At 37.5% G+C, this 27095-nt stretch overlaps 1 protein-coding gene across 1 annotated transcript in view; it reads left to right on the top strand.

Annotated features, from left to right (window-relative positions):
* The first annotated feature begins 1461 nt into the window (after positions 1 to 1461).
* plecb (plectin b) overlaps positions 1462 to 27095 on the top strand; it is an 80122-nt gene continuing 54488 nt past the window's right edge. The window contains 1 exon segment of the mRNA XM_084089580.1: positions 1462 to 5870. Coding sequence (XP_083945706.1) covers positions 2051 to 5870 — 3820 coding nt within the window. The 5' untranslated portion in view covers positions 1462 to 2050.

The raw sequence follows: 27095 nt of genomic DNA, 5'->3' as shown, positions 1-27095 counted from the left end.
CTTTCACTTAATCAATCATCTTTGCTGAATAGAATTAATAATTTCTTTTTAAAAAATATCCCACTGACCCCAAAATTTTGAACGGTAGTGTAAGTAAAATAATAATAATCTCCATAATAATGAATAACAATTGAACATTATAATGAACCAAATACATGTATAAATTATAAACATAAATTCTAATAAAAAAGTAGTTTCAGACACAGCTTAATAGCCAATGACTTTAATGAGTGCATATTAATCAATCACATTATATGCACTCCCTATTCCCAGACAGCATTCATCTGTGCCGATTGTGACAGAGAGGTTGTTCTTGGTTAAGTGTGCTGTGATGTCCTGCACAGCTGCCCACAAGTTATTTTCATGGCGTTGGAGTGACGTGAAAGAGGATATTTGAGTTTCCCGGAACTGACACACTGTCTGACTGTTTCCATGGCAATTAAAACAAAAACATTTTCCGTTTGAGGTATGAGGGGGTGTGCATGGCATATCCCTACCATTTATTCCAACCAGATATACTCAGAAAACTGGTAATTGCAGTGGTCATTAAGAAGCATATTCAGTTTTTCCAGAAGGCATTAGAGACAATCGGTGCAACTCTACACTCTCACTGCTTCTGCTCTCTGTCTCTGCATCTGTCTGTGTCTATCCCTGTCCTACTCCCTCAAAATCAGACACCATGTTCATGGTTCCTTTGAAAGGTTAGCAGCAAAGCATGGTTCTTTATATAGTAGACTCTCTCATAGGAAACTCAAATTCAACAGCTATATTGAGATTGAGATATATAGAGCCCTAGATGAATTCTTCATCCGTTCTTTCAAACTGTTGCATCACATCATTGTACTGCCAACAGTGCTTGTAAAAACGTGCTTAGTGTAATGCTACGGTCTTTTATCATCTTTTAACTCCATAATTAAAGATGGATTTTGCTGTATAGAAATATACAAATGTATCAGTATTCAAAACATTATCCAGCTACTCATTTGAAATTAGCTTCAGTTTAAAACTAGCTAAACAGTAACATGTGTTCTTCTGCCTGCTTATTTTTTCTGCATGTGATTGCGCTTATAATAACGTACTTTTAGTGTACTTTTCCACTTGAGTCCCTGCTGTCTCGTACTTTCTTCCTGTGCAGTATCTGCACTGATTCATCAGTTAAGTCAGTCATTCATGTTCAAATGTTCTTTGTCAACCTATTAATCACAAAACCAAAGTAAGGCATTTTCAAGTGTCTCTAGGGAAAAAGGAGTGTCCCGACACACGATCTGAAGTGTGTAAACCCTGATTGCCTAAGGTAGGTGTTAATAACTGTATCTTTCACCTATTGGATGACTTACGTGAAGGGTGTCTCCTTTTCTCAAACCTAGCTTCTCATTGACCAATCTACTCTCTGAGATGGTCCAACATACCCCGGGGGTGTGTAACATGTGCTGTGCACCACTGTGGGTGGTTCCTAGACAGTGTAGCACATATGCCTCAATGAGACATAGGTGTGCTGAACGAGCACTTCTTCTTTTCTTCCATTTTTAGAGATCTATTTTTGCTTCCTACACTTTTGGCAATTATCTTTGCAAGTGTTTACATCAAGCCATTCACAACTGTTAAGAGTCTGCCGACCAGGCAGTTTGATTTTAGCAGTTTCTTCCTTGCTCGAGCGAGGTAGGAGGGGCCGACTGGATCATAGTACTCTCTCTCTCTCTTTCTCTTTTACACACACCCCCTCTCATTGCAGCTCTGCCAGTTCGGACTATGCTCACTTCCAAGGAAGGCTGAGTGAAGGAGAGAACAGTTTTCCTTTTCTAAGTTTTTCCTTTGCCTCTGAGAAACTTTGAGAAGAAAGAAGAAACCCGTTTGATGAGGAAGGAAGTTAGCTAAACAACAACGAACAGACAGGTTGTATTTATTTTTAGTGTCTTTTTTGATTGAATTGGCAGCACGTGGCAGCAGGCTCTGCCTCAGGACCCTGGAGAGTGAGGTCATTCAGTGATTTGTTCTTCTTTGGCAAAGCTGTTCCTGTTTACCTCAGACGCTGCAAGACTAAGGAAGTACAATGGTTGCTGGAATGGTAATGCCCCTTGACAGCCTGAAGGCCATCTATGAGCGTCTGTTTCGGGATGGCGTCATGGTGGCCAAGAAAGACAAGCGCCCTCAGACCATGCACCCTGAGATTCCTGGTGTGGCAAACCTGCAGGTGATAAGAGCCATGGGCTCACTGAAATCCAGGGGATATGTAAGGGAGACCTTTACATGGAAGCATTTCTACTGGTACCTTACTAATACAGGGATTGTATACTTGCGTGATTACCTACATCTGCCTCCAGAGATTGTGCCCACTCCTCTACAGAGAGTACGACGGCCAGCTGCCACTCTGGCCATCGCCCGCAAGGCGGAACGGGTTCAATCTGTTGAGGGGCCAACTTCTTATGTTCCCAAACCCGGCAAAATGGGTGCAGAAAAACAAGAGGCTCTGATGGATCGACAGGGGTACCGTCGGAAAACAATGAGCATGGATGAACCTGAAATTACTGAATCCAATGACAGAACACCAAGATTTAGAGGTCGCCCAGTGGCTAGCAGTCAGATCAAACCCAAAGGATCATGGGAATCCAAGGAGCAGCCAATGCTTTCTGATACTCGTGATTACACCAAAGAGATGGAACCAAGTGCTAGGAGGAAGGTTGCTATGCATTCAGTCTCTCATATGCCTTCTATTGAAACTCGCCATGCTAAGCCAGTTGAACAGGAAAAGATGGTGGAATGCACCAAGACAGGATTCGTTCAGAAACCACAAAAGGCTAATTTGAGCCTAGATTCGTCAATACTGGGGGCAACAGCAGTGGAATCCTCTTTGATTTCTGTCCATACTGAAGTAGCCAAAGAAAAGCCAAAAGAAGAAGTGCCTATTAAGGTCTCTCATGAAACAACATCCACAGCAACTGACAATAGCAAAACCACCAGGGATGCTCGTCGTCCTACTCCCTCAAAACCGAAGGTGGAGAAAACACAGAAAACCCTTGTGATGAAAAATATGCAGGATGTGTCAACTGTTTCATCAGCAGAGGGAACAATTGCAGTGGAATCCTCTGTGTTTTCTGTCCATACTGAAGCAGTCAAAGAAAAGCCCAAGGAAGAGGTGTTTATGAAGGTCTCCCAGAAAACCACATCCACTGTAATAGCTGATAGCAAAACAGCTAAGGATGTTCCTCAACATACTCCTTCAAAACCCAAGGTGGCTCAAACACAGAAAACTGTTGTGGCCAAAAATGTGCTGGATGTTTCAAATGTTTCATCAACAATGGGCGCATTAACAGATAAATCTTCTGTGTCTTCTGTCCCTACTGAAGCAGCAAAAGAAAAGCCCACGGAAGAGCAAAGCAAAATGGGTAAAGATGCTCTTCATCCTATTACATCAGAACCAAATGTGGAGAAAACACATAAAACACTGGTGACAAAAAATGTACAGTATGTTTCAACTGTTTCATCAGCAGTGGAGAAAAATGCAGTGAAGTCCTCTGTGCTTTCTGTTTCTACTGAAACAGTCAAAGAAATACCAAAGGAAGAAGTCTGTGTCATTGTCTCACAGGAAACCGCATTCAAAGGTGATAACAAAATAGATGAGGATGCTCCTGGTCCTACTCTCTCAAAACCGAAAGTGGAGAAAACAAAGAAAATCTTTGTGACCAAAAATGTGCAAGATGGCACAATTGTTTCAACAGCAGTGGAGACAATTACAGTGAAATCCTCTGTGTTTTCAGTTTCCAATGAAGCAGTCAAAGAAAAGCCCAAGGAAGAACTATTTGTCAGTGTCTCTCAAGACACCACATCCAAAGAGGAAAAGGATGCTCCACATCATACTCCATCAAAACCAAAACTAGAGAAAAAGCAGAAAGCCACAAAGACCAAAAATGTGCAGGATATATCAACTGTTTCATCAACAGTGGAGGCAACAGCAGTGGACTCCCCTGTATTTTCTGTCGCTGATGAAGCAGTTAACGACGAGCCCAAAATAGAGGCATTTACAAAGGTCCCTCAAGAAACCACATTTACAGTAACTGACGATATCAAAATGGCTAAGGATGTTCCTTGTCCTACTCCATCAAAATCAAAAGTGGAGAAAACAAAGAAATCCAAAAAGACCAAAAATGTGCAGGATATACCAACCATGATGTCAACAGTGGAGGCAACAGCAGTGCAATCCTCCATATTTTCTGTCTGTACTGAAGCAGTCAACAAAGAGCCTAAAAAAGAAGTGTGCTTTAATGTTTCTCATGAAACCACATCCACAATTGGTAGCAAAATGGATAAGGATGCTCCTTGTCCTACTCCATCAAAACCAAAAGTGGAGAAAACGCAGAAAACCACAAAGGAAAAAAATGTGCAAGAACAACCAATCAAGAACGAAAAAGCAGATGAGACCTCCATTGCACCACAACATGTGCCTGGTGCTAATGTGGATGAGGTGAAGTCAAATACCTCTGTTATCTCTCAGGTGCCTGTCAAATCTCTAGAATCAGCAATGCCACTTCTGCCGAAGAAAGAAGAAAATTCGGCAATACAAACTGCTGAAAAGAAATCAGAGATTAATCTACCACTGCATACTTTTGAGCTTTCTGTAGAGGAGAGTGTCAGTAAGTCAGCCGTCACAGCAGTGCCACCCACAGCATCTAGTACTGTTCAAATGACTGACAAGCAACAGAGAGTACTTGTTTCCCAAAAAACAGAGGAAACCCAAGATGCATCTAAACATGACAACACTAGTCCTTTAAAAGTTCATGAAAAGGTGGGTATTCCTGATGCTATTTCTACTGCTGAGGTTAAGGCAGAGGTTAAAGGTCACAAACCTGACCTCAGCCCTAAATCTCAGTCCCTATCTAAAGGTGCTGAAGTGACAATTACCACAGCTGTCTCCAGCAAGACTTCAGAAGTAGTTGTGCAAACTTTGAAATCAAACATAGAGACACCAAAACAAATTGATTCTGTTCAACAAAAGTCATCCCCAGCAAAACAGACTGAGGAACCTGCAATCACAGAAGAGGCCAAAGTTGCAAAAGACAGTTATACAGAGGATGCCTCAAAGCCTTTAAAAGGAAAGAAGAAAAAGCAGAAATCTTCAAACAAAACTCCTGCTGTAAAACAGGTCCCTCCACCTATAGCTGAGACAAAAGTGACAGAGGTAAAGACAACAGCCCAGGATGCAGGTCAGGTTGAGGGTCCTGAGCAAGTTGCAACAAATGACTCTGCAAAGACATCCCCTGAAGGAATGCACAATGTGGATAGCATGCAACCAACAGCTGTACAGAATGAGGCCCCGGTTCACAAAGGGGAGGTGGAGCCTGCTCAGCCCTGGGCTGAAAAACGGGAGGTTCTGAGAGGAAAAACATCCTCCTTGCAGAGACAGTGGGAAGCACCGGCAGCCTCAGCGTCAGCAGCTACAGCAGACTCGGCCCAGCTCACCCCCCTCCCTAAACAAGGGGAACCTCCCAGCGTTGCACAACACACGGCTGCTCCTGACACACAGCAGAGCTCAGAGAAGCAGAACAGGTTTTTGGCTAGCAAGGCCCCCACACAGCCTGTCATCACTGGACCCCTTCCTGCCAACGACATCACCTGCGACGTGCAAAAGCAGTCCACAGACGACGCCATGCGGAAGAAGATTGTTGTGGTCGAGGAAGTGATTGAAGTGCAACAGATTGCCAGTCCTGTTGCGGGACAACCTGCTACACCCTCACTGACAGAGGTTGCAGGAGATGATTTGGACTATGATGTCTTGGAAGAACTGGCCATAGAGCGTGGCCTCCTGCCGGATGAAGAGACTTGGGATCATTCATTACAAGAGCCAGAAGGCAAATCCTTCCCCAACTTCATTGAAGGTATGAGTCCTTTTTCATTTCTATCACTCTATATTTCAAATGTGCTTTGATGTCAGTAGCACTGCTCCGGTTTCCATCCGTATTTGCTCTGTGGGAGGTTCAAGGTGACTGTTGTAGTGTCAGAATTGTTGTGCTGTTATTAGACTGTTGGACATGCTTTTCTTGAGTGGTGTGTAACTTTATATGCATGATATTTGAGTGAATGATGCCTGAGCTTAATATTTATTGAATGAAACACAAGTACATTTATAGGTTTTCAAGATTTGTGCAGAGAAGCTTATACTTCTTCACTTCTTTTATTATTTTTTTAATATATTTTCTGCAATGCAGGCAGATTAAAATCAAATTAGCTTGTATAAAGATATGGACAGTATCAACAACTCTAGAACCTCTTTCAAAATGTTTTGTCTATGCAACAATGCACATCTTTTTGTAGCTGTATTTATTCAACATTCCTGGTTTATCGCTGTTTCTTTCCACAGGCACAAATCTGGGCATATTTGTTTCCAGTTATTTCGAGAAATTAACCTCTCACAGTGATTCACACCACACCCAGAACATCAAATTATGCATGCAATGTTTTGCAACCACCCTTTTGCTGTGCAACATTTTGGGACTAGCTAGTGATTTTGTTGCAAGTTTTCCTTCTTCAAGGGGAATACCAGACAGCTGGTAATGAGTACTGTGTTTCTGACAATACAATGTTTGGAGTCAGTTCTCCCCTCCCTGCTGCCAAACACAACCCATATAGTTTTTGTGTTCTTGCAGTAGAAAAAGAGCTCTTCTAGAGTAATGAAACAACAAAATCAATGCTGTGTTTAGAGGATCCTGTGTGCCACTCTTGCAGGAAGCACATGTGTTTGGTCGTTTCCTCTAGAAAACAACTAGGTCTCGGTTTCCAGTGGTCAACTATTAGCTGGTGACTTCTGCTTTGTCGCTTTGTGTATTATGTAATGGGGCATACCACAGAGTAGATGGAGTTGTCCATCCCAAATTCCACCTTTGTCTTTCTCCCCATTGCTCTGGAATGTGTGCTGCAGTTGCCTTTGTTGTTGTTTATATAGCTGTGCATTTCAGTTGATGCTTCTACACTTTAAATGCAAAGACATTTAATGGAACCATTGATTTGTTTCATGTTATTTACTGGAACAATCTACTGTTGCAGATTTCTCACAGTAAGTGGTTAAGTTTTGCACAGTCTAATGGGTGTGCTTAGTAGGTGAATCACAGAGGAAAGATCCAGAAACAATTAGCCTTTTGTTTGAAGGTTTTTGTTAGTCACTTCATCATGACAGGTCTTTTAGGAATCCACAGTTCCTGAATTCCAACCAAACACAATTGGATTTGAAAAAGGAAAAAGCATTTATACAATATTATGCTCAGACTAACTAACTCAAGTCAGATGTGCTTGAGGTTGCATGAGAGATCTCTGTATTTTCATGCTGCCCCCTACTGTATCTCTGAAGACCTGTCTATAGAAAATAACCTCTTCCCCGTAACACTTTCAGATGAAACTTTTTAATAGGAGCTCAGTCACTTTGTTGTTTAGTGAAATTTTAGCCTACAGCTAGGACAGAAAGTATTTATTGTGCCTAGCAACTTTTTGTTCTTCTGTAATGGTCTAGAAGCAATACTTTATTCATTAGCAATCCTTCAGTCATACGCTGGACATGAAGCATGAAGTTTGAGACTGTTCTCTGTTCAAGCAGAAATGTGTTGTGCAAGTTTGAATTTCTGTCCGCCTCCACCATGAATTCCTGCATGTTTTTGATGTTGTGACAGACGCTCTGTGATGTTCTCAATGCCATGTGATTGTGGTGCAGTCCATGAGTCATCCAGTGAATTCAGAGAGCCAAATAAATCTGACCTTTTAGAAGTCTTATCAGACACATTCAATGGCTCTCTGGTGTTGTGATATCCATAACTGGCCGTCCGCCTCTTGTGAAATGAGAGCTTTTGTAGGGATGAGTCCATGTTCTGGGTATAGAGGAAATTCAGGCTAGTTGACATACTGTTTACTCCATTGATTTATTTTTTCTCAGTAAAGGGTTATTTTTTTAGTTCAATTTCTGTTTGTAGCGAGCATACCGTCCTAATTAACCCGTCAGATTAACATCTTAAAAGTTCTACTGTAACAGCTTTTTTAAAAATATGATATTGGAATTTTGTATGTATAAGGCATAATGTTTATAACATCTGGTTAACATCCAATGCTAAAGATTCCACACAATCTTATTAATCTTGGTTGCCTTTATAAATACAATATTATTCATTGTTAACTCATAATGTGTTAGAAAGTTAAAGTAAGTTACTCTTAATGTAAAAAAGTATATTAGTAGAAATATTATTAATGTTAAATATATTAATCATTATGAATGTATTGCAATTGGATTTGAACACACAATATTATATTTACTGATAGTTTCCTCATGTGAAACCTAGCTGCACACTCCTCTACATCTGCTTGTTTGTTTAATATTTTGTTACACCTGGTAACATTATGTCCCTGTAGTTGTTAGCTGTGTTAATAATAATAAACCCATGAAACTATATTACTACTTCAACTTTCTGAATTTGGAAAACTAAGCGAGTGCTCCGATAAAAAGCCTTGTCTTTTGCCTTGGCTGACAGTAATATAAAAGATTTATGACACATTCCTCTGAAATAGCAGTGGTTTTGACATCACATGAGTCTTTTCTGTCTACAAGGTTAAAATGTCCCCAGGTGAATCAATAATGACACACAAGAACTCATATTTGAATTCTTTGCCAGGAACTGATTTTCCTCAATGCTTTATCCGTAAAGTAATTTTCTTGTTGTTTCACTGGCTGATACACTGTATTCAAAGTTAAACAAAACGGATTATTGAAAGACTGAAAGAGTATTTTCTTGTAAAACATACTGTTCCAGTCTTTCAGCTTCAAGATTTCACGTTTAATTCAATGTGTTACTTGCCGTTGCATTGAAACCGTTATCACTCGCCGCCAGTAAACTTCACAAATAATTACAAAGTAAATCCAACACCATATTTTTTTTCAGTGTACAACAGGGATCACTGACTTTATGCTACTGACACCTACAGGTGTGGATGCAGTATCAGTGGAAAGCAACTTTGTTTGTGTGTTGATGCAAGTGCAGGATATTTGCAGGCGCATTTACATTTAATTTCTGATTATTTTTTTAAGTGTCTGATAATAAGGTCCTTTCGAAATAAAGTATTTAATTGGTCATTAGATCTCTGACCTGCATGAGGAATAAAACTTCAAGGCTTCTGATGTGAGTAATCTTCATGTGAGTGTACATCCGTTTAAATTTGCCAAAAAAGTTGACGCACTCATATTAAGACCTATTTGTAATGTATTAAACAGCCTCAGTGGAGTCAGACTAGGACTGATTACTAGATTTGCTCAGTCAATGATTATCTTATTTTACAAATATAGTTCCCATGCCAAGTCCTGCAAATTAGATGCCTTCAAATACTGTATTTAATCACGGTCATAAAGGCTTTAAACGTGAAAATGAAATCAACACTCTGTCAACGCCATAATTCACAATGCCACATGCTAATTTCAGTGGATTGCTGTGTAAAACTCTACTATATTTAGCATACGTCTGGCTTCATGGGTGGTCTCTAAAGAGTCATGATATGGCACAAGAGAGGTGGAGATTTCCAGTCATGCCAGGCTTTTCCCATTACCACATTCCATATTTCAATGGAAAAAATACAGTAAGAACCCTGGCACTCGAGTGCTTGGGAAGGTCTCTGGATTGAAAATGTTAAAACAGAGTCCAGCATTTTGAAATATATTAGAGAAGGAATGGAGCCGTTTGGTCTATAGAAACTGGATTTATTTTATTTATTTATTTACATTTTTGCATTTGGTAGATGCTTTTGTCTGAAGCAACTTACATTGCATTCAAGGAAATTCAAGGTATTCTTATGGAAATAAAAGAATATACTTAAGTGTAAACTGAATAATTTTTTCTTAATTGCATGTTATTTACAATCAAATAAAAAGGTATAGTTATATTAAAGAGATTATACTTTCATGACTATGTTTCTTAACACACTTAAGTACACTTTTAAATCATTGTGTTGAATAATAATGCTTTAAAGTAGATGTTACTAACATACTAAAGCACAAGTAAAGTACTTAGTGTTATTCAATATTACAGTTAACATTATATATTTGAATATACTAAATTGCAACTTCAGCTTTACTAATGTGTAATTAAAATACATTTAAATAGGCCATATCATTTATTTAACCTTTATTTAACCAGGCAATTCACTTAACAACAGAATTCTTATTTACAACAACAGCCTGGCAAAATATAAGTTCCAATAGAAATGACACTAAAGTATATTTTAGTTCACCATAAATGCTTGTCAGTTCATTCAAAGTACAACAAAGATTTACTTAAGTCCTACTTAAGTGGGCCAAGTTAAACTAATTGCATTTAAGTAAGTTTAAGAACATTTAACACAATTAAGCACACTTCTTTTCCACAAGGGCTTATTGTATCGGATTATTTTGTTCCAATTATTCCTCACAAACTTAATGAAACGGGCGTCTTGGTGTCTAACAGCAGTTGGGAAGGTAAAGCTGAGACTGTGATGCAATATCATAAAATAACTCTATGATCATCCAGGAACAAGCTGGCCACCGCGGGTTTCATCACTTTCTAACTGTGCCAGTGTGAGCAACTTGTCCGGCATGATATTTATATCCACGGTGAGCTCTTTTACCCTGCCCCACTCACAGTGCCCCACTCGCCCCCCACCCCGACCCCCTCAGCCTCCGCCCACCTAATTGCAAAGCCACCGGGAGCAGGGCTGACATATCCTAACAGCAGGCATGGCCCGTCAAAAATAAGAAAGGCACAGTGCCGACCAAACAAACGGAGACTCTTTTCTTTGACTGTATTGGCGCGCTCTTGCTCTGGTTGTCTGCCGTTGCTGCTCCACAAACTTCATGAAGATCATACCTGGTAGGTCAGATGACCAAGATTGTGTGTCTTTTTCTATATGTTTGATTGCGCGTGTGGTCGACGTGTGAGAGGAAACGTTCTGTCTTGACATACGCAGATGCTTCCTCTAAATTCTATTCCATATTTAAAACCTCTCACACTTCAGTTATCTGTGATGTGTTTTAGTTTTGGATGATTCGGTTTTTTTTCGTCCCACATTGGATGCGGTGTGAGCGCTCTCATCTTCCTCCAGCTTACCTGGAGGAGTTAGCGTTCGCCAGGTCAGACGGACGGGTATATCGCGGTAAAGAGGGTGGGCGGGCAGAAAAACAGCTCGAGAAATTCTCTGTGTCTACATGGGAATGCGAGGTGTCCCATATATGTGCTATTTTTGAGAGCTTTAAAAAAGCTTCCACCTGTTTTGCGGTCTTGGAGCAGACTTCTCCCACGCGTAATAACAGAGCGTCTGATACAGCGGAAATGTAGCGGAACTCCAGCGTTGCTTTGGTTTCAAAACATAATAGTTAATAGTGAAGAATTGTTCAATCAATGTGTTTAGCTTTGTGGCCAGCATCTATGACATGACTTGTTTGTAAAAACAAAACCAAAAGTGTGTATGTTAATGGACTTACTATGGAACTGCTTTCCATTGTAATTGTCTTCAGTCAACAGCATACAAGTGTTATTTTAGTATTATTTATTTGCTATTATGACCTAATATTTTTGGTTACACTTTATTTTGATGGTCCGCTTTAGACTAATTACTATAACTTAACTACATGTACAACTACCAACCATTAAAGTATTAATAGACTGTCTGCTTAATATCTGCTAACACTTTATTCTGATGCTCCTTAACAGACATTCTATTGACTATAAGTAACTTTGCAAGTACATGCCAATTTATTCTACTAACCCGAACCCTAATGTAACAGTCTACTAATACTCTAATGAGAGTTAGTTGACATGTAGTTGCAAAGTTGCTTAAAGTTAGTAGAATATTTAAAGTGGACCATCAAAATAGTGCAACCATATTTTTATATGTTTCAGTTTTCATTTTAAATGTAGTTATTTTATTTGCTTTTGTCATTTTTGTGTTTTTATTTCTGTTTACACTTAAAAATGCTGGGTTGTTTCAATCCATTTTTGAGTCAAATATCGACAATTTAATTAAAAATTTTAAACCAATGGTTGGGTTTGTCCATATTTGACCCAAATATGGGTTGAAACAACCTAGCATTTTTTAAAGTGTAGCTGTCATCTATTTTTTTCATTAATTTTAGTTCTTCAACTTGAACATCAAGTTTCAATTTTTCATTAAAGTGTTTTTGAAGTTTAAGTTTTAATATTTATAATTTATTTTATATCAGTTTTATTTCAGTTAAGAAACGTTTTTCATCTGTATAACAGCTGCTGTCAGTAGACCTTAAAATCAACATAATTTACAACCCAAGTGGGCGTTACATACCAGAATGGATCCAAATGGCTGGAGGGGGTGAAAAATAAATAATTGGTGATGTCAACAAAAGGCCCAGTGGTTTAAGACGTGGAGTAAGTTAGATTACAGAACTGATTTTTGAATCGCATTCACTGATGAATTGTTCAAAATAAGACCAGAAACATGCGTTAAAGGGATAGTTCAGCCAAACATTTTAATTCTGTCATTAATCATTCACCCTCGTGTCGTTCCAAACCCGTAAGACTTTCGTTCATCTTCAGAACACAAATGAAGATATTTTTAATGAAATCTGAGAGATTTCTGTCCTTCCATTGACAGCAACGCAACTATCACTTTGACGCTTAAAAAAGTTAAGCAGTTTCAGTTGAGTTTCTGTTTATGTTCTCTGATCAATGTTTATATGTGAATAAAAGACTCAATTCAATCTGTTCATCATATAAAGTGATTGTGTCTCTTCAAGAAGATTTGGACTAAACCGCTCAATTCATACGGATTAGTTTTACAATCTCTTTATGAACTTTTTGAAGCGTGAAGTGGTAGTTGCGTTGCTGTCAATGGCAGGAACGAAATCTCTCAGATTTCATCAAAAATACCTTCATTTGTGTTCAGAAGATGAATGAAAGTCTTACGGGTTTGGACATTAATGACATTAATTTTTGGTTGAACTATCCCTTTTTTTGATTTTGACTTTTAATTTAGACTGAACCTGGATTAGTTATGAATATTTGTGTTTTTAAATTGCCAGTTGGTTAGTTGTTTTAAAGTGCTGACGACTGCACACTTTCCTCATTGCCTTTGGGTGTTTCGTTACCCTTGGATTGATGAAATTCTTTAACTAGTTTGTCCCGAGAGTCTGGTTGTGTCTTCTGATTTCAAACTCAACCAGTTCTGCAAAGCCTGGTGTCGTATTAAATGTTCAAACAAATCTGGTTTGCCAACTTTTCAGTCTAACATTAATTCTAATTTGATGTGATTTTAAAACTGGTTCACACTTTTAGAGTTGAAAGACATCTGTAGTGAATGAAAAACAGTGTGAATGTATGCACAGTGAAGTTTCATCTGCTCCAGGTGTGTTTCCAGCATTAAAGATGACATGGGAAGGGCAGTGAGAAAGGATAGAAGAAGACAAGATAATATAGTAGAGGAAACTCCCTTCAGAAGGAAGGAAGGAAGGAGAAATGACTAACTTGACTCCACGTTTGGCTGAGAGACTGGTGTCTTTTTTTAAATGTCTGGCCTCAGCCCTAACTCGGGAACACACCCCACGTCGCCCCATTCCCTCCACCTGTTCCCGCTGCCGGCCTCGTCCAGGGTTATCCCAGGTTTATCCCAGCCCTAATGCCACTGAGCCCCTCAGAGTCCGCTCTCCCCACACTGGTGCTTTTCCTGCACATTGTCTCTCTCTTTGCTGTCTGGCGTTTGAGGCAAACAGAGGTGAAGGTGAGAGATTTAAATGAGAAGATCTGGGATGTTCTCGAGTTCTGCGCTTGTTTCATCTTGTCTCCTCTTCTCTTGCTCTGCCAGGGCATTGTGGGCAGTAAGATTAACCCTTTAATTCCAGTAATAGAGGGCGTCAAATAATGAGAAAGGGGAGTGGTTATTGGATTAATTTTGCTTTGTCAAAATCTTGCAGCGTATCATGTTTATAGTGTGTTTATAGTATGTTTATAGTGGTGATCCTCTCATACTTAGATGAGTATTTAACTTTTTTTAATACATATTTTTCAAAACATTTTCATACATTTTCAGATTTTTAAAAATTGATTATTAACAGTCATGCACAGTTACTTAGTTAATTTTTATTTGATTTTCACAAATTTCTCTCATTACCGCATCCTCTTTCACCGTTTACAACCTAATTTATTATTTATATATATCAATATTTATTATTTATATATATATATATATATATATATATATATATATATATATATATAATAAATTAGGTTGTAAACGGCGAAAGGGGATGCGGTGATGAGAGAAATTAGTGAAAATCAAATAAAAATATATTTGAAAATAAATATTATATATATATAGTTATTATTATTATTTTTTTATTTTTTTATATATATTTTATATATTTTCAAAATAATGTGCCAAACCTGAAAGAGCATAATGTATAGATGCTGCTCATGCATTTTAAAGCAAACTAAAACAAATTCCATGTATTAAATTAACATTAAATTTATGTTGTGGTAATGATACATAGGTAAAGGAAATGAGGTCTAGGATTTCAGCAATGATAATAAATATACTTTCTATTTTTATCTATTCTTTGTACCAGAATAACAACTGGCCTCATCATATTGACCTAATTTCTTTTGCATTACACTTTCATCTACTAAAAAACACAATAATACTACATGAAGCAGTGATTGCTGGTCCAAAAAGGTTACTTCTGCAAGAAAATAGGAATAAATATTAGAAAAGTCCTCTACAAAAAATTGCAGGGCAACGTTAAGTTGCACTTTAAACATATACATGTGTCCTCTAGTTTCAATCTAACATAGATGTTGGGCTGACCTTCACACAGGTCTTAAATCTCATGATGTCCTTCATGTGAAGGTCTGAAACCTCTCACATGTTAATGTCTCTTGGAGAAAGATGATTTGGGAACTATTTAGAAAGGTCATACTTTCTTTCACACCTTCATAACTCTCCTCTCAAACGTGTCTGATCAGGGCCATGTATCTTATCTTTCAGCCTGCAAAAGAGTGAGTTTACAGTTGAAGATTGCACTGATAGCTCCTAGGTGTCAGACGCATACATTTAGACATATGTTAGACAAGTTTATAAAGAAACCGGTCCAAAGTTGTTGCTTTTGAGATCTGCATTGGAAAATAGTGGAATAACACTTATTAAAGTATAGTCAAAGAGTTGGACACTTGTTTGTTAGCAGGGCATGGAGGAGACTTTCAGATGAGATAGATCATGATCAGTATATCAGATGAGATAGATCAGTATATCAGGTGAGATAGATCAGTATATCAGATGAGATAGATCAGTGTATCAGATGAGATAGATCAGTATATCAGGTGAGATAGATCAGTATATCAGATGAGATAGATCAGTATATCTGGTGAGATAGATCAGTATATCAGGTGAGATAGATCAGTATATCAGATGAGATAGATCAGTATATCAGGTGAGATAGATCAGTATATCAGATGAGATAGATCAGTGTATCAGGTGAGATAGATCAGTATATCAGATGAGATAGATCAGTATATCAGATGAGATAGATCAGTATATCAGATGAGATAGATCAGTATATCAGGTGAGATAGATCAGTATATCAGGTGAGATAGATCAGTATATCAGGTGAGATAGATCAGTATATCAGATGAGATAGATCAGTATATCAGGTGAGATAGATCAGTGTATCAGGTGAGATAGATCAGTATATCAGATGAGATAGATCAGTATATCAGGTGAGATAGATCAGTATATCAGGTGAGATAGATCAGTATATCAGGTGAGATAGATCAGTATATCAGATGAGATAGATCAGTATATCAGGTGAGATAGATCAGTGTATCAGGTGAGATAGATCAGTATATCAGGTGAGATAGATCAGTATATCAGATGAGATAGATCAGTATATCTGGTGAGATAGATCAGTATATCTGGTGAGATAGATCAGTATATCAGATGAGATAGATCAGTATATCTGGTGAGTAGATCAGTATATCAGATGAGATAGATCAGTATATCAGATGAGATAGATCAGTGTATCAGGTGAGATAGATCAGTATATCAGATGAGATAGATCAGTGTATCAGATGAGATAGATCAGTATATCAGATGAGATAGATCAGTATATCTGGTGAGATAGATCAGTATATCAGATGAGATAGATCAGTATATCAGATGAGATAGATCAGTGTATCAGATGAGATAGATCAGTATATCAGATGAGATAGATCATGATCAGTATATCAGATGAGATAGATCAGTATATCAGATGAGATAGATCAGTATATCTGGTGAGATAGATCAGTATTTCAGATGAGATGGATCAATACTGACCTCCTAGATCAGTATTTGAGTCCCAGTGTTTGTAAGGATCTGTTTTCCAGAATGCTCCATGTGTTGTTGTGACGGAGATGACCTCTGCTAGCGGTTGGCTGGTGTTCTCTGTCACTGTCACTCTTCCTCCCCTCCTCCTTCAGGATCTTGTTTGTTTGATCATAAACCTCGTATGGGCAGGATAGCGCAGAATTTATTACAGATGATTACTTTATTGCTTTGTTCATCCTGTGTCCATTGTGCATTCTGTAAGGAGAGAATGAAGTGACGTGTTATATGATTCTGGTTATGAGAGGTTCTGATCTCATTCCAACCTCTTCTCTGTGAGCTTAACCCTTAATGCTTCTATATTTCTACTGTGCCATTTACCAGACCTGTCATGTGGAGGAGAAATGTGCAAACAAACAAACAAACAAACAAACAAACAAACAAACAAACAAACAAACAAACAAACAAACAAACAGGTGCAGTAATGATGCAGGTGCCAATGCAAAATAAAGGATTGCATAAAACTGTAAAGTTAGTTGATTGAGTGATTGATTGATTGATTGAATGTAAAATGCATTAATAATGCAGGTGCCAATACAAAATAAATAAATTATTGCATAAAATAACAAATTATTTAGTTATTTATTTATAAGGTTGCTGTAATAATGTGGGTGCCAATACAAAATAAATAAGAGATTGCATAAAATAAAAAATTGCTATATTTATCCTATCCTATCCATTTTTTATTTTATGAAATCTTTTATTTTTGTCGTTGATACCTGCAATATTACTTCACCTTATTATAAGTAAGTAAATATATTTTTTTGCATTATTTTATTTTATGCAATCCTTTTGCCTTATGCACCTGCCAATACAAAATTATTTATTTATTTATTTATTTTGTAAATTAATAATGTGGGTGCCAATATAAAATAAATAAAGAATTGCATAAAATAAAATCACAGTTTATTCATTATTTATTTATTATTTATTTATAAGGTGCAGTATTAATGCTGGTGCCGATACAAAATAAAGGATTTCATAAAGTAAATTTAAAAAAGCTAAATGTATTTATTCATTTACTTACATATTTATAATAAGGTAAAGTAATATTGCAGGTATCAACGACAAAAATAAAAGATGTCATAAAATAAAAAAATGCTAAATCAAATGCAGAATTATTTCTGTAGTATTAGCTAAAGGATTGTATCTGTACTTTAATTGTCTGGTAATAAAAAAACACTAAATACATATTTTCATGTTCTTTAATTGACAATGTATAAGCACACAGTAAACAGATCCTGTGAAAGTAACAGCAGTGAGATCATTGTTGGAGGGACTTAAAGGGATAGTTCACTTTAAAAATTCTGTCATCATATACTCACCCTCATGTTGTTTCAAACCTGTATGAATTTCTTTCTTCTGCTGAACAGAAAGGAAGATATTTAGAAGAATGTCAGTAACCAGACAGTTTCTGGTCCCATTGACTTCCATAGTAGGAAAAAAAATATACTATGGAAGTCAGTGGGACCAGAAACTGTCAGAATTTTCATTTTAAAGTGAACTATCCCTTTAATAATGTTCTATAAATCCTGTAGTGATGGAATAAATCTGCTCATATATACATTGTAAGAATCAGGGAATATGTGAACACTTCTGCAAGGCTGTAGTATCACTGCAATCACTACAACTTTGAATGGCAAATTACATCAAAACTTTGAATAACAAATGGAAGTCCAGAGGCTCAGATTTTCCATGTGTTCAGTGAATAAATAAAAGTACATCAGAAACTTTTCTGTATATATTTCCAAGTCAAATTCATAAAACTATAGGAGAGCTCCCAGATGTCTTGTGAAAAATGGCCCCGTCAGAACGTACAACTGCCATAACGGAAAGTTCCAGAGCCGTGATGTGAACAGCACATATGTTTGCATGACTGTATTGTTCAGGGAGCAGCAGGGCATTAAGAGCATATTTCAGGACCCGTGAAGTGCTTTACACTTGATTTATGATCTTTTAATACCAGAGGGATGCTTTTGCTTTTTCGTTTGACCGTTACTTTTAGCCCTTCGCTCATAACATACTGTGGTACAGCTTCATGGTTATACACAAGTCAGAAATGACTTTAGCTGTAATTTCAGATGCAAAGGTTAGATTAGCGGTTATTGTCATTCCAGCCAACTTAATGTTGTTTCACTTTACAAAAATCACAGGAACATTTTAAGGACACACAGTGAGTAATACAAATATTTCTCTGTAAACAATATACTTAGAAGTTAAGAAAAAATAAGTACAAAGCAGCTCTACAGAAGACAGTTGTCATTATTCAGATCAATTTAGTTCAGTGTCAGTGTTACAAAGTTCGGTTATGAAGCAAATTCAATCCAGCTATAAAGCAGCTCTACAGAAGACAACAGTATCATTAGTTCAGACTGGATGAGCAGAGTTTGGAGAGTTTTCTAGCACTTCTCAAGAACGGCCTTACAAGGCCTCTTTGAAAATGTCCTGAATCTTTTATATCTGCAAAGTTTCATGACATTTCTGTTAGTCTGCTAGGCTTCATTTAAAGATAGATGAGCCAGGCAGCGATGCCATTGGCTAACGGAGGCCTATAGGCTTCATTATTGCCCGTGACTGAGGTCATGGGAAGCGTGGGAAATCATTAAGAATGACTGCAGGAGACCCGGCGACGTCTCGGGATGTTTTACGCTTTATAGCTGTTGCAGTGAAGGAATGATTTACCAGAGGAGTTATGGAGAACAAGTTCACTCCTTGTACAGCAGGATGTGTTGTGTTGGTAAGTGACTCAAACACGTCTCTCTCAGGATTTACACTTAATCACATCAGTGCTATGTGTTTTAATTCACATCATTGACTGTTATGTAATGTCTGGCTGGTTTAATTATCTCAATCCTGCTGATGAGATTATAAATCGGTTAAATCCCTTCACTTCGGCAGTCTGGTGCCAGTTTGTTATGCAATATGATAGTTTGTTCTCTCACTGCCCACGGGTCTACCGCAGTACATGCGGAAAAACACGCACTTTCTTTCACTTGTATGATACATATAATTCTTGTGAAATTATTCTACAACGAGTTGATTAATAAGTATTATTTTCACTTAAATAAAGGTGAGTTATGTTCAGAATAGCATACTACTCTTACTGCACTATTTATAATATATTTGGTACAGAATGCAAAGTCTCTGAATGCAATTAAAAACGCATAATAACTTATTTCTAAGATAACTAAATGCCACTTACATGCAATGTGTCGAGGTTGAAAATGTAGCACACTGCTGTTTGAATAACTTATACTCCAATGCATTGAGTTAGCAGAAAGCTGATATTGTACTGCAAATACACTCTTGAAAATAAATGCATGAGTTTTATTTATTTTTTTATTTATTTTGCAGTGATGCCATAGAAGAACAATTTTTGGTTCCCAAAGAAGCTTTCAGTATAGCTAAACAGTTCTTAAAATATTTTTTTTTTCCCATATAAATGACATTTTGAAACGTTTTCCACCATTAAGAACACTTTTGTGTAATCGAAAGGTTCCATGGATGTTGAAGGTTCTTCATGGAACCATAGATAGAACCATGTAAACAATTTTTTCCATTTTGATAAACTCTGACCGACTTGGCCACTCCCATCCATTCAAAGTGATACATACATAAAAAACACGGCAGCCAATCGGATGTCTGCAAAACTGAACATGCAAAATGATTGATTTATCAAGCGGAGAGTGTTTCTGATGGCGGATAAGAAAAAAAGGCGGCTCATTTGGCTGAGTTTTGAGTTCTGTCACAGTCATGCCCTTATTCAGTGACATCTGTCAGGAAGTATAAGCTATGCGTGGTATTTCACGAAAAGGTATAGCTGAAATACTACACCCCCTTTATATGCACAATGAATGTGTTTTCCTCTTGTGAATACTGTGTTTTGTCGCCATCTAGTGTTAAGGATCAGTTGAATACTTCATTGTTATAACTTTGTCACTGAAGGTGCGATACTTAAGGCATAAAACAGGACAAAAGCTTCATTAAAGTCACTCTCCGTAAGTCTGTAAGACTTGTCAGGATAAACTGAGGGTGGAGTGGTTTTGGGTTTAGTGGAAATCTGGGGTTTAGCCAAGACATCTGTGGATGTGTGGCCTATCATGTATGTCCCTGACAAATATTGGACTCTGATACACTTATTAGTTTAGTTTCCTTCACTTTTACTGAAGCTAATGCTGAAATGTCCTTTATTCTCTCCCTCAAATGCACATTTTATTAGTGACAATAATCAACTGGTATTTAGTCAAATGGAAAAGGTCATAAAAACCGGGGCTTTACATAGAAAACTCCCCCCATTTGTATCTGTTGCTCAGCAGCAAGTTTAGATGTTGTTGTAAGATGCTGGTGTGTGATTGGAGGGGAATTTAGAAATAGTGTAATCTAGCAGAATGTATTCATCTTTTTATATTTATTCTGGTTTTGTGAAGTAATCATGCAGTCAGCCCTTCCTTTGAATGACTTGCAATCCGACTATAAATACAGATATGAGTAAGTGTGTGTTGTTCTGATCTGCTGCCATGGCTACTGTGTGTGTGTTTGGTCAACTCTTCTCAGATGTCTGCATATCTGCACCATCAGCATCTCAGATGAAGGCAAGTTGTTATTATTATGTCACTTAGGCAATGCTGTCAAAAGCAGAAGTCTATAGTTTTCAGCTGATCTCATTCAGGTCATTGACACGGCGTGTGTGTCATGTTTACCTCTTAAAGATCACACTTCTCTCAGCTGTTCACATATCTGAGCCATTGTAAAGTTTTATGATTATGTCCTAATTATTGGCCAGAAGAGGGAGACATTTATTTAATGAAGTCAATTTGAAAACATGGTCATTATTTCATGTCTATCTGTAACGTGGATGCTGCAGACAAAAGAGGCGTCGGATCCAAGTGCAGTGAACATTTATTAACACAAGACAACAGAAGTAAATTCAGTCACGAGAGAACAGAAAGCTGCAGCAAACACACACAATACAACCATGAATTGGCAACACTATACAAAGAACATGGAAAACACAATGGCAAACGAGCTTAACAAATAACAAGACACACCTGGGGGAGACTAATCAACAGGAAACCTACAAACGTGGCCACAGGAACAGGACACGAGTAACCATAGAAACAAGAGGAACATAAAAACATTTCAAAATAAAAGTCCATACAAAACAGGCACAACACCGGGATCACGACATCCTTGTATTGTTCAACCCGTCGAGGTTGATATGAGATTTAAAAAGTAATTAGTAACAAGTAATCCAGTACTTTTAAGCGAGAGTAATTAGTACAGTAATCTAATTAAACTGTTGAAGATGTAATTTTAGAGTAACTTCCCCAACACTGATTTTTACACATGAAAAACACTAGCAAAAATCACTTTATTTTGTACAATTTCTCAAACTCTTCACAGTGCAAGAATGTAACCCAACAGATTGACCTCAGTGGAAGAAGTTGTTTCAGTGGAAAGCATTTACACAATGATTAAAGATTATGAAGAAAAACATTTCTTAATTTTTGATATAACTTGGGCTGATAAATAGTTCACCAGTAAGACCAGGAATGTGCATTAAGTAAACTGAATTTTGATTTCATGAGGACTTTGATACGCGTCTTATATTACGCTTTTGAAGTTCCTGTCATCATTTTGAAGAGAGGCTGTGAGTGAGCTTGGCAGGTCCGTCTGTTTTCCACTCCGGCTGAGACTAGTGCAGAAGGTCTAATAGGTTATTTTAGACCTCAGCTGCTGTTGATGTTCTGTTTTGAATCTCCAGCTAAACAGAGATTTCCCCAAATCCAGTTTTGACTATCACATCTGAACTTGATTCCAGGATTTATATACAGTAAACACAGATATTAATGCTCCATGCAGTTTTGCAATTGCAATATTAATGCTCCTTAGCTCTGGGAATTATGAGCAAATGGAAAGCCACATAATGAAGACTTTTGGTAAATCGACAAAAACCCTTGTAAAGTAAAAGCATCTTATGGAGAGGCAAAAAAGAGCTCAGGTGTCCATTTTGTTCTCGTCGGGAAGGACAGGGTGTGTTCGTGATTCGGGTGAAATCAAAGCAGATGTGCAGATTCCACATTCCTCTCTCTCTGGGCGTGACAGACATCCCTGTACACGCTCTCACACGCAGGAGGAGGAGAGACGGATCCGGAGGGAAAGACTTGTGGATGGGATTGGGAGGCACTTTCACGGCTAATGTGGTTTGGTTACACCTAACACGGGAATGTGAGGAGTCAATCTCATTACCTTTAAAGACTGCTTTAAGTCTGACTTTTTGCTTTTATACGCCTCTACCAAAATGGATTTTGATTTCTTAAATGTGCTATTTGTAGAATACAGAAACCTTTGTTATTAGTGACACCGGTGGCCGTTATGTGAACTGCAGCAGCAACATTTTGCTTGTGCTCTCACTCGTTCACACGTAACGTACAAGAGACTGAATGTAATTCAAGGCCCCGATATACCCACAGCAAAGTTTTTTTTTTTTAAACTTAGCTTAGAAGTAAAAAGAAGTTGGAAATACCTTTACAGTGATATACTGTTAATGAACATCCAGATGTCGTCCACGCTGCTGAGAGAGACGTTTAGATGAATATGTAAATATGTGCTGCATCTTTCCTCTCAATAACAGAATAAACACACCAAATATGACAGCGGTGAGAAAACGTCAGTTAAGAAAGCATCTGATCGCAGCGATGTGGATATATTGATGAGGCAATTCAAATTATACTGTTATGAAAGTGTGATTATAAAGTATATTTGAGACTATAGACGGTATAGGTCTGGCTATGAGACTTTAGTTTGAAATAATCCTTTTTGTTTGCATGACACATTGACATTACAGTACAGAATGGCTCTTTCGGCATTATCCTGAACATTGTATATCATTCGTTTCATGTGTCATTGAACAGAAGAGAAGCTCTCAGGAGCACGAGTAACCGTTACGCCCTATTGATTTTCCTGGCAAAAACTGTTGAAAGGTCAGGCAAGTCAGGCAAGGTCTTGTATTTTATGTTTTGTCACAAGTTGTTCACACATTGGCAATGAAAAGTGATTATTACTGATAATCCTTACATATAACCCCTTTAAATATCACACGCAAAAACAGTGCGTCATTGATTTTCACTAGAAATGCAGTGAATTTTAAGATTGGTAATCTATATATTTACATTCTTTTAATCTACACTGTCTGTAAGTTTTCAGAGTACACCATAGTTTTCTATTTGGTTGACACTTTTTATTATTTAAATCACACTGTTCCGTTGAACAAAATGTTCTGAAAAAAATGTAGTATAAACTTTTCACTCAGAAATTGCTGGGAAATTTCACAAACCATTACAAAGAAATGGCAAGTAACACTGAAATTAAAGGTGACATTAAAGTAGCAAGACGAAAATTGTGTTTTCTTGTAAAAATGTACTCCAATTTGTGCAACTTTACAGTATAGATAATGTTGCACACTAATGTTTATACACAGTGTGATATCACATATGCACTCCAGACCTCTTTAAAGATCGTATCTTTAACCCTTATCATCTGGGCAAAGATATTCTGGGAATATTCTGAGATCTAAGATCCGGGTCACGGCACCAGATAATGCTTGTCAGTTCTACCGTTGACAAACAAAATGTCTTCTGACTGGGTCACATTGACTCTTGCCTGCATCTTCTTATCTAACCCCAGATCCAGAGACGTTTTGCATGCGTGCGTGTGGTTCATAGAAAGATCTTGGGTTTATGTGAGGTTAAAAGATGAATACTTGATATTGATTCAGAAAGTCATGTTTTCTGCTTCTCCCTGCTTGTGTGAAGGTTCGGTCTTGTGTAGACTTGACAATTGGAAAAAAAAAGTCTGATGTATCTTTGGCCAAGAACCAAGCATAGTTTTCGCAATTGTTTATGTCGTATAGGTGTGAGTTCATCTGAAACACTGAATATATGTGTGTGCTCAAGGATATCACGTTTTGAAAATCACATGTCTCAAACAAAGCTCTTGAAAATCTTCAAAAGTTGTATTTGTATAACACCATTTATTTGAACTCGTATCTTGAGGCTAGGTCTTCTTCAGAAGTGCTGACTGTTAAGCCAGCCAATCAGGTCTCAGTTTTCATCCAGCTCTTGTCATTTGTTTTTGTGGATTATGCATCAGCTGGTCTGTGAATGATACTAGCTGTGTAACAGTTTATCTCATTAACATACTGTAAGTCTAATAATGATACATGTGAATGGATAAGTAGATCTATAATGAATTTATACATTTTTGTCATAATGATGAGATTATGACAAAAATGGCAAAAGCCAAATTAAATTTAATGAAAACATAATTTTGAAGTCTATTCTGCTCACCAACACTGCATTCATTTGATCAGAAATACAATACAAAAAACAGTAATATTGTGAAATATTATTACAATTTAAAATAATTGTTTTCTATTGTAATATATTTTAAACTGTAATTTATTCCTGTGATCAAAGCAGAATTTTCAGCATCATTACTCCAGTCTTCAGTGTCACATGATCCTTCAGAAATCATTCTAATATGCTGATTTGATGCTCAAAAAACATTTCTGATTATTATCAATGTTGAAAAAAGTTGTGCTGGAAACAGTGATATTTTTTTCCAGGATTCATTGATTTATAGAAAGTAAAACAAATTTTTTTTTAAAAAAAGCATTTATTTGAAATATAAATCTTTTGTAACATTTTAAATGTCCTTACAGACACTTTTGTTCAATTTAATGGGTATATAATAAATATTACATATTAACATAAAAAAGGTTATGAATGCTGTTATAGGTGTTGGTAGATTTTTATGCCACACCTTCATACCTTTCTCTGTATCAACAGACATAGACGTCTATAAAATGAAGGCGTCAGCTTCCTCATCAGCTAAAGGATATGTCAGATATATATCGTAAAATAATCCCTCCTGCAAACTCTGTCAAGTTCAGGCTGTTAGACTCACTGGCGAGCCTCAACAGGTTATCAAATCTCAGAGCTTCTCAAAGTTTATAATGTGGGTCTGTTCAGATGATCGGCACACTGCCACTTCTGCTCCCAAGGATTTATTCAAATGAACAACGTTTCGACCCAAAGGGTCTTCGTCAGGCCAGGTCTGTTCAGATGATGAGCATGTGATGAACGCCCATCTTCATCTTCATCTTCTGAGATATTGGTTGATATCTTTATGAACCCTTCTCCCGCATGGGCAAAACTGTTACTCATCACCTATTGCATAAATCTTAATCTTTCTACACTTATCAACCCATTCTTTGGTGATGCACATGCAAGTTCAACATGTTCACATAAACACACACCCATGCAACCAAGAAATTATTCTTTTAAAGATCTTTCATCTTATTTCTAGCCGTTCATTTTGCAGCCTCTGGTTATGTATTTTTCTGGGGTTGGTTCAGATTCAGTAATGTTAATCTCCAGCGTGTGTAGACGTGAGCGGCCCATCCCAGAGCCTCGCCCTGCCTTATTGGCAGCACACACTCTTAGTTAGTCATACTTGCCCAACCGCACAGGTATGTTACAGTGTTTAATCATTAAAGAGGTGCATATATGTGTGTGTGTGTGTGTGTGTGTGGAGTGATATCCGTAGGCATGAGTGTGATTGTGTAACTTCTGTTCCTATAATGACTCTACACACTCATTTAGTGCTCAGTGTAAGGTAGTTACACAACTCGTCACACTCTCCATTTCCTGTTGCATTACTCTTTAGAGATTGTGATGCTGTAGTGCGACTGTTCAGAGAGGGTGTGGGATTCTGTGAGGCATGCGGACAGACACACCTTCCCGCTTACTTTCCCTGATTCCACCCCTTCTCCACAAACATGACCATTCAGGGATTAGGCGGAGCCAAACATAACCCAAAGTGCCCTGCACCCATGTCTCACAGGAGCCAGAACCTGTAGCCTTCTGACATCATTTACTGGAGATAGAAAAATGGGCAGCAGAAATTAAACGGGAACCTTAAGTCTTAACGGGAACATTGCTGCAACGTTCTGTTTGGAAAAGTGAGGAAGCTTGTAAAGAGCAGAGATTTGTGGCTGACAGAACTGTGTGTTTGGCTGTAAGCGTGACGTAGAGGAGATGAGTACACAACAGAGACGGAGGGATTACTCGACCGACAGCCTGGACGGGGACAGGAGGGAGAGGATCCCCTCGGATGACTTGTATTATCAGGGAGTGCTGAAATCCATGGACGGCAGGAAAGGTACTCGGGACAGCTGATACACCTGCTCATGTGGGAAGAGACTTTTCTTTGTTGTACAAAATTATTAGGGTATGATCTTAGACACGTTTATTTAGAGATGTACGTCATGGTCATTGAAGCAAAGATCATCTTCTTAATCAGTATTTTCATCTTGGTTTTAAAACAGAGATATTTTGAGAAGTGAAATGACTGACGCCTAAATCAAATACGATTTAGTATTATACGATTTGCCAACAGGGTTAAAAAAAAATTTATTACGGTTTAGAAAAAAAAAAAACATTACTCAAGTCTTAATACCTTATGAAAATTTGCTTTCCAAATAAAAAATTATCTTATTTTACTGCATTAACTAATGTAGTCTGATATTATATTAGAAGATCTCATTATGTAATTCTGAAGGTTTTATTAAAGCAGTAAACAGCCTGAGGTTTATCATTTGCCTTATATTGTTTGCAATCTGCTCAAGTGCCTTGCTTACAGTCGTTCTTGTCATT

Source organism: Abramis brama (assembly GCF_963993115.1).
Source record: "Abramis brama genome assembly, chromosome: 17".
NCBI lineage: Eukaryota > Metazoa > Chordata > Actinopteri > Cypriniformes > Leuciscidae > Abramis > Abramis brama.
The sequence above is the reverse complement of the archived record's forward strand: the minus strand, read 5'-3'. Positions and strand labels throughout refer to the sequence as shown.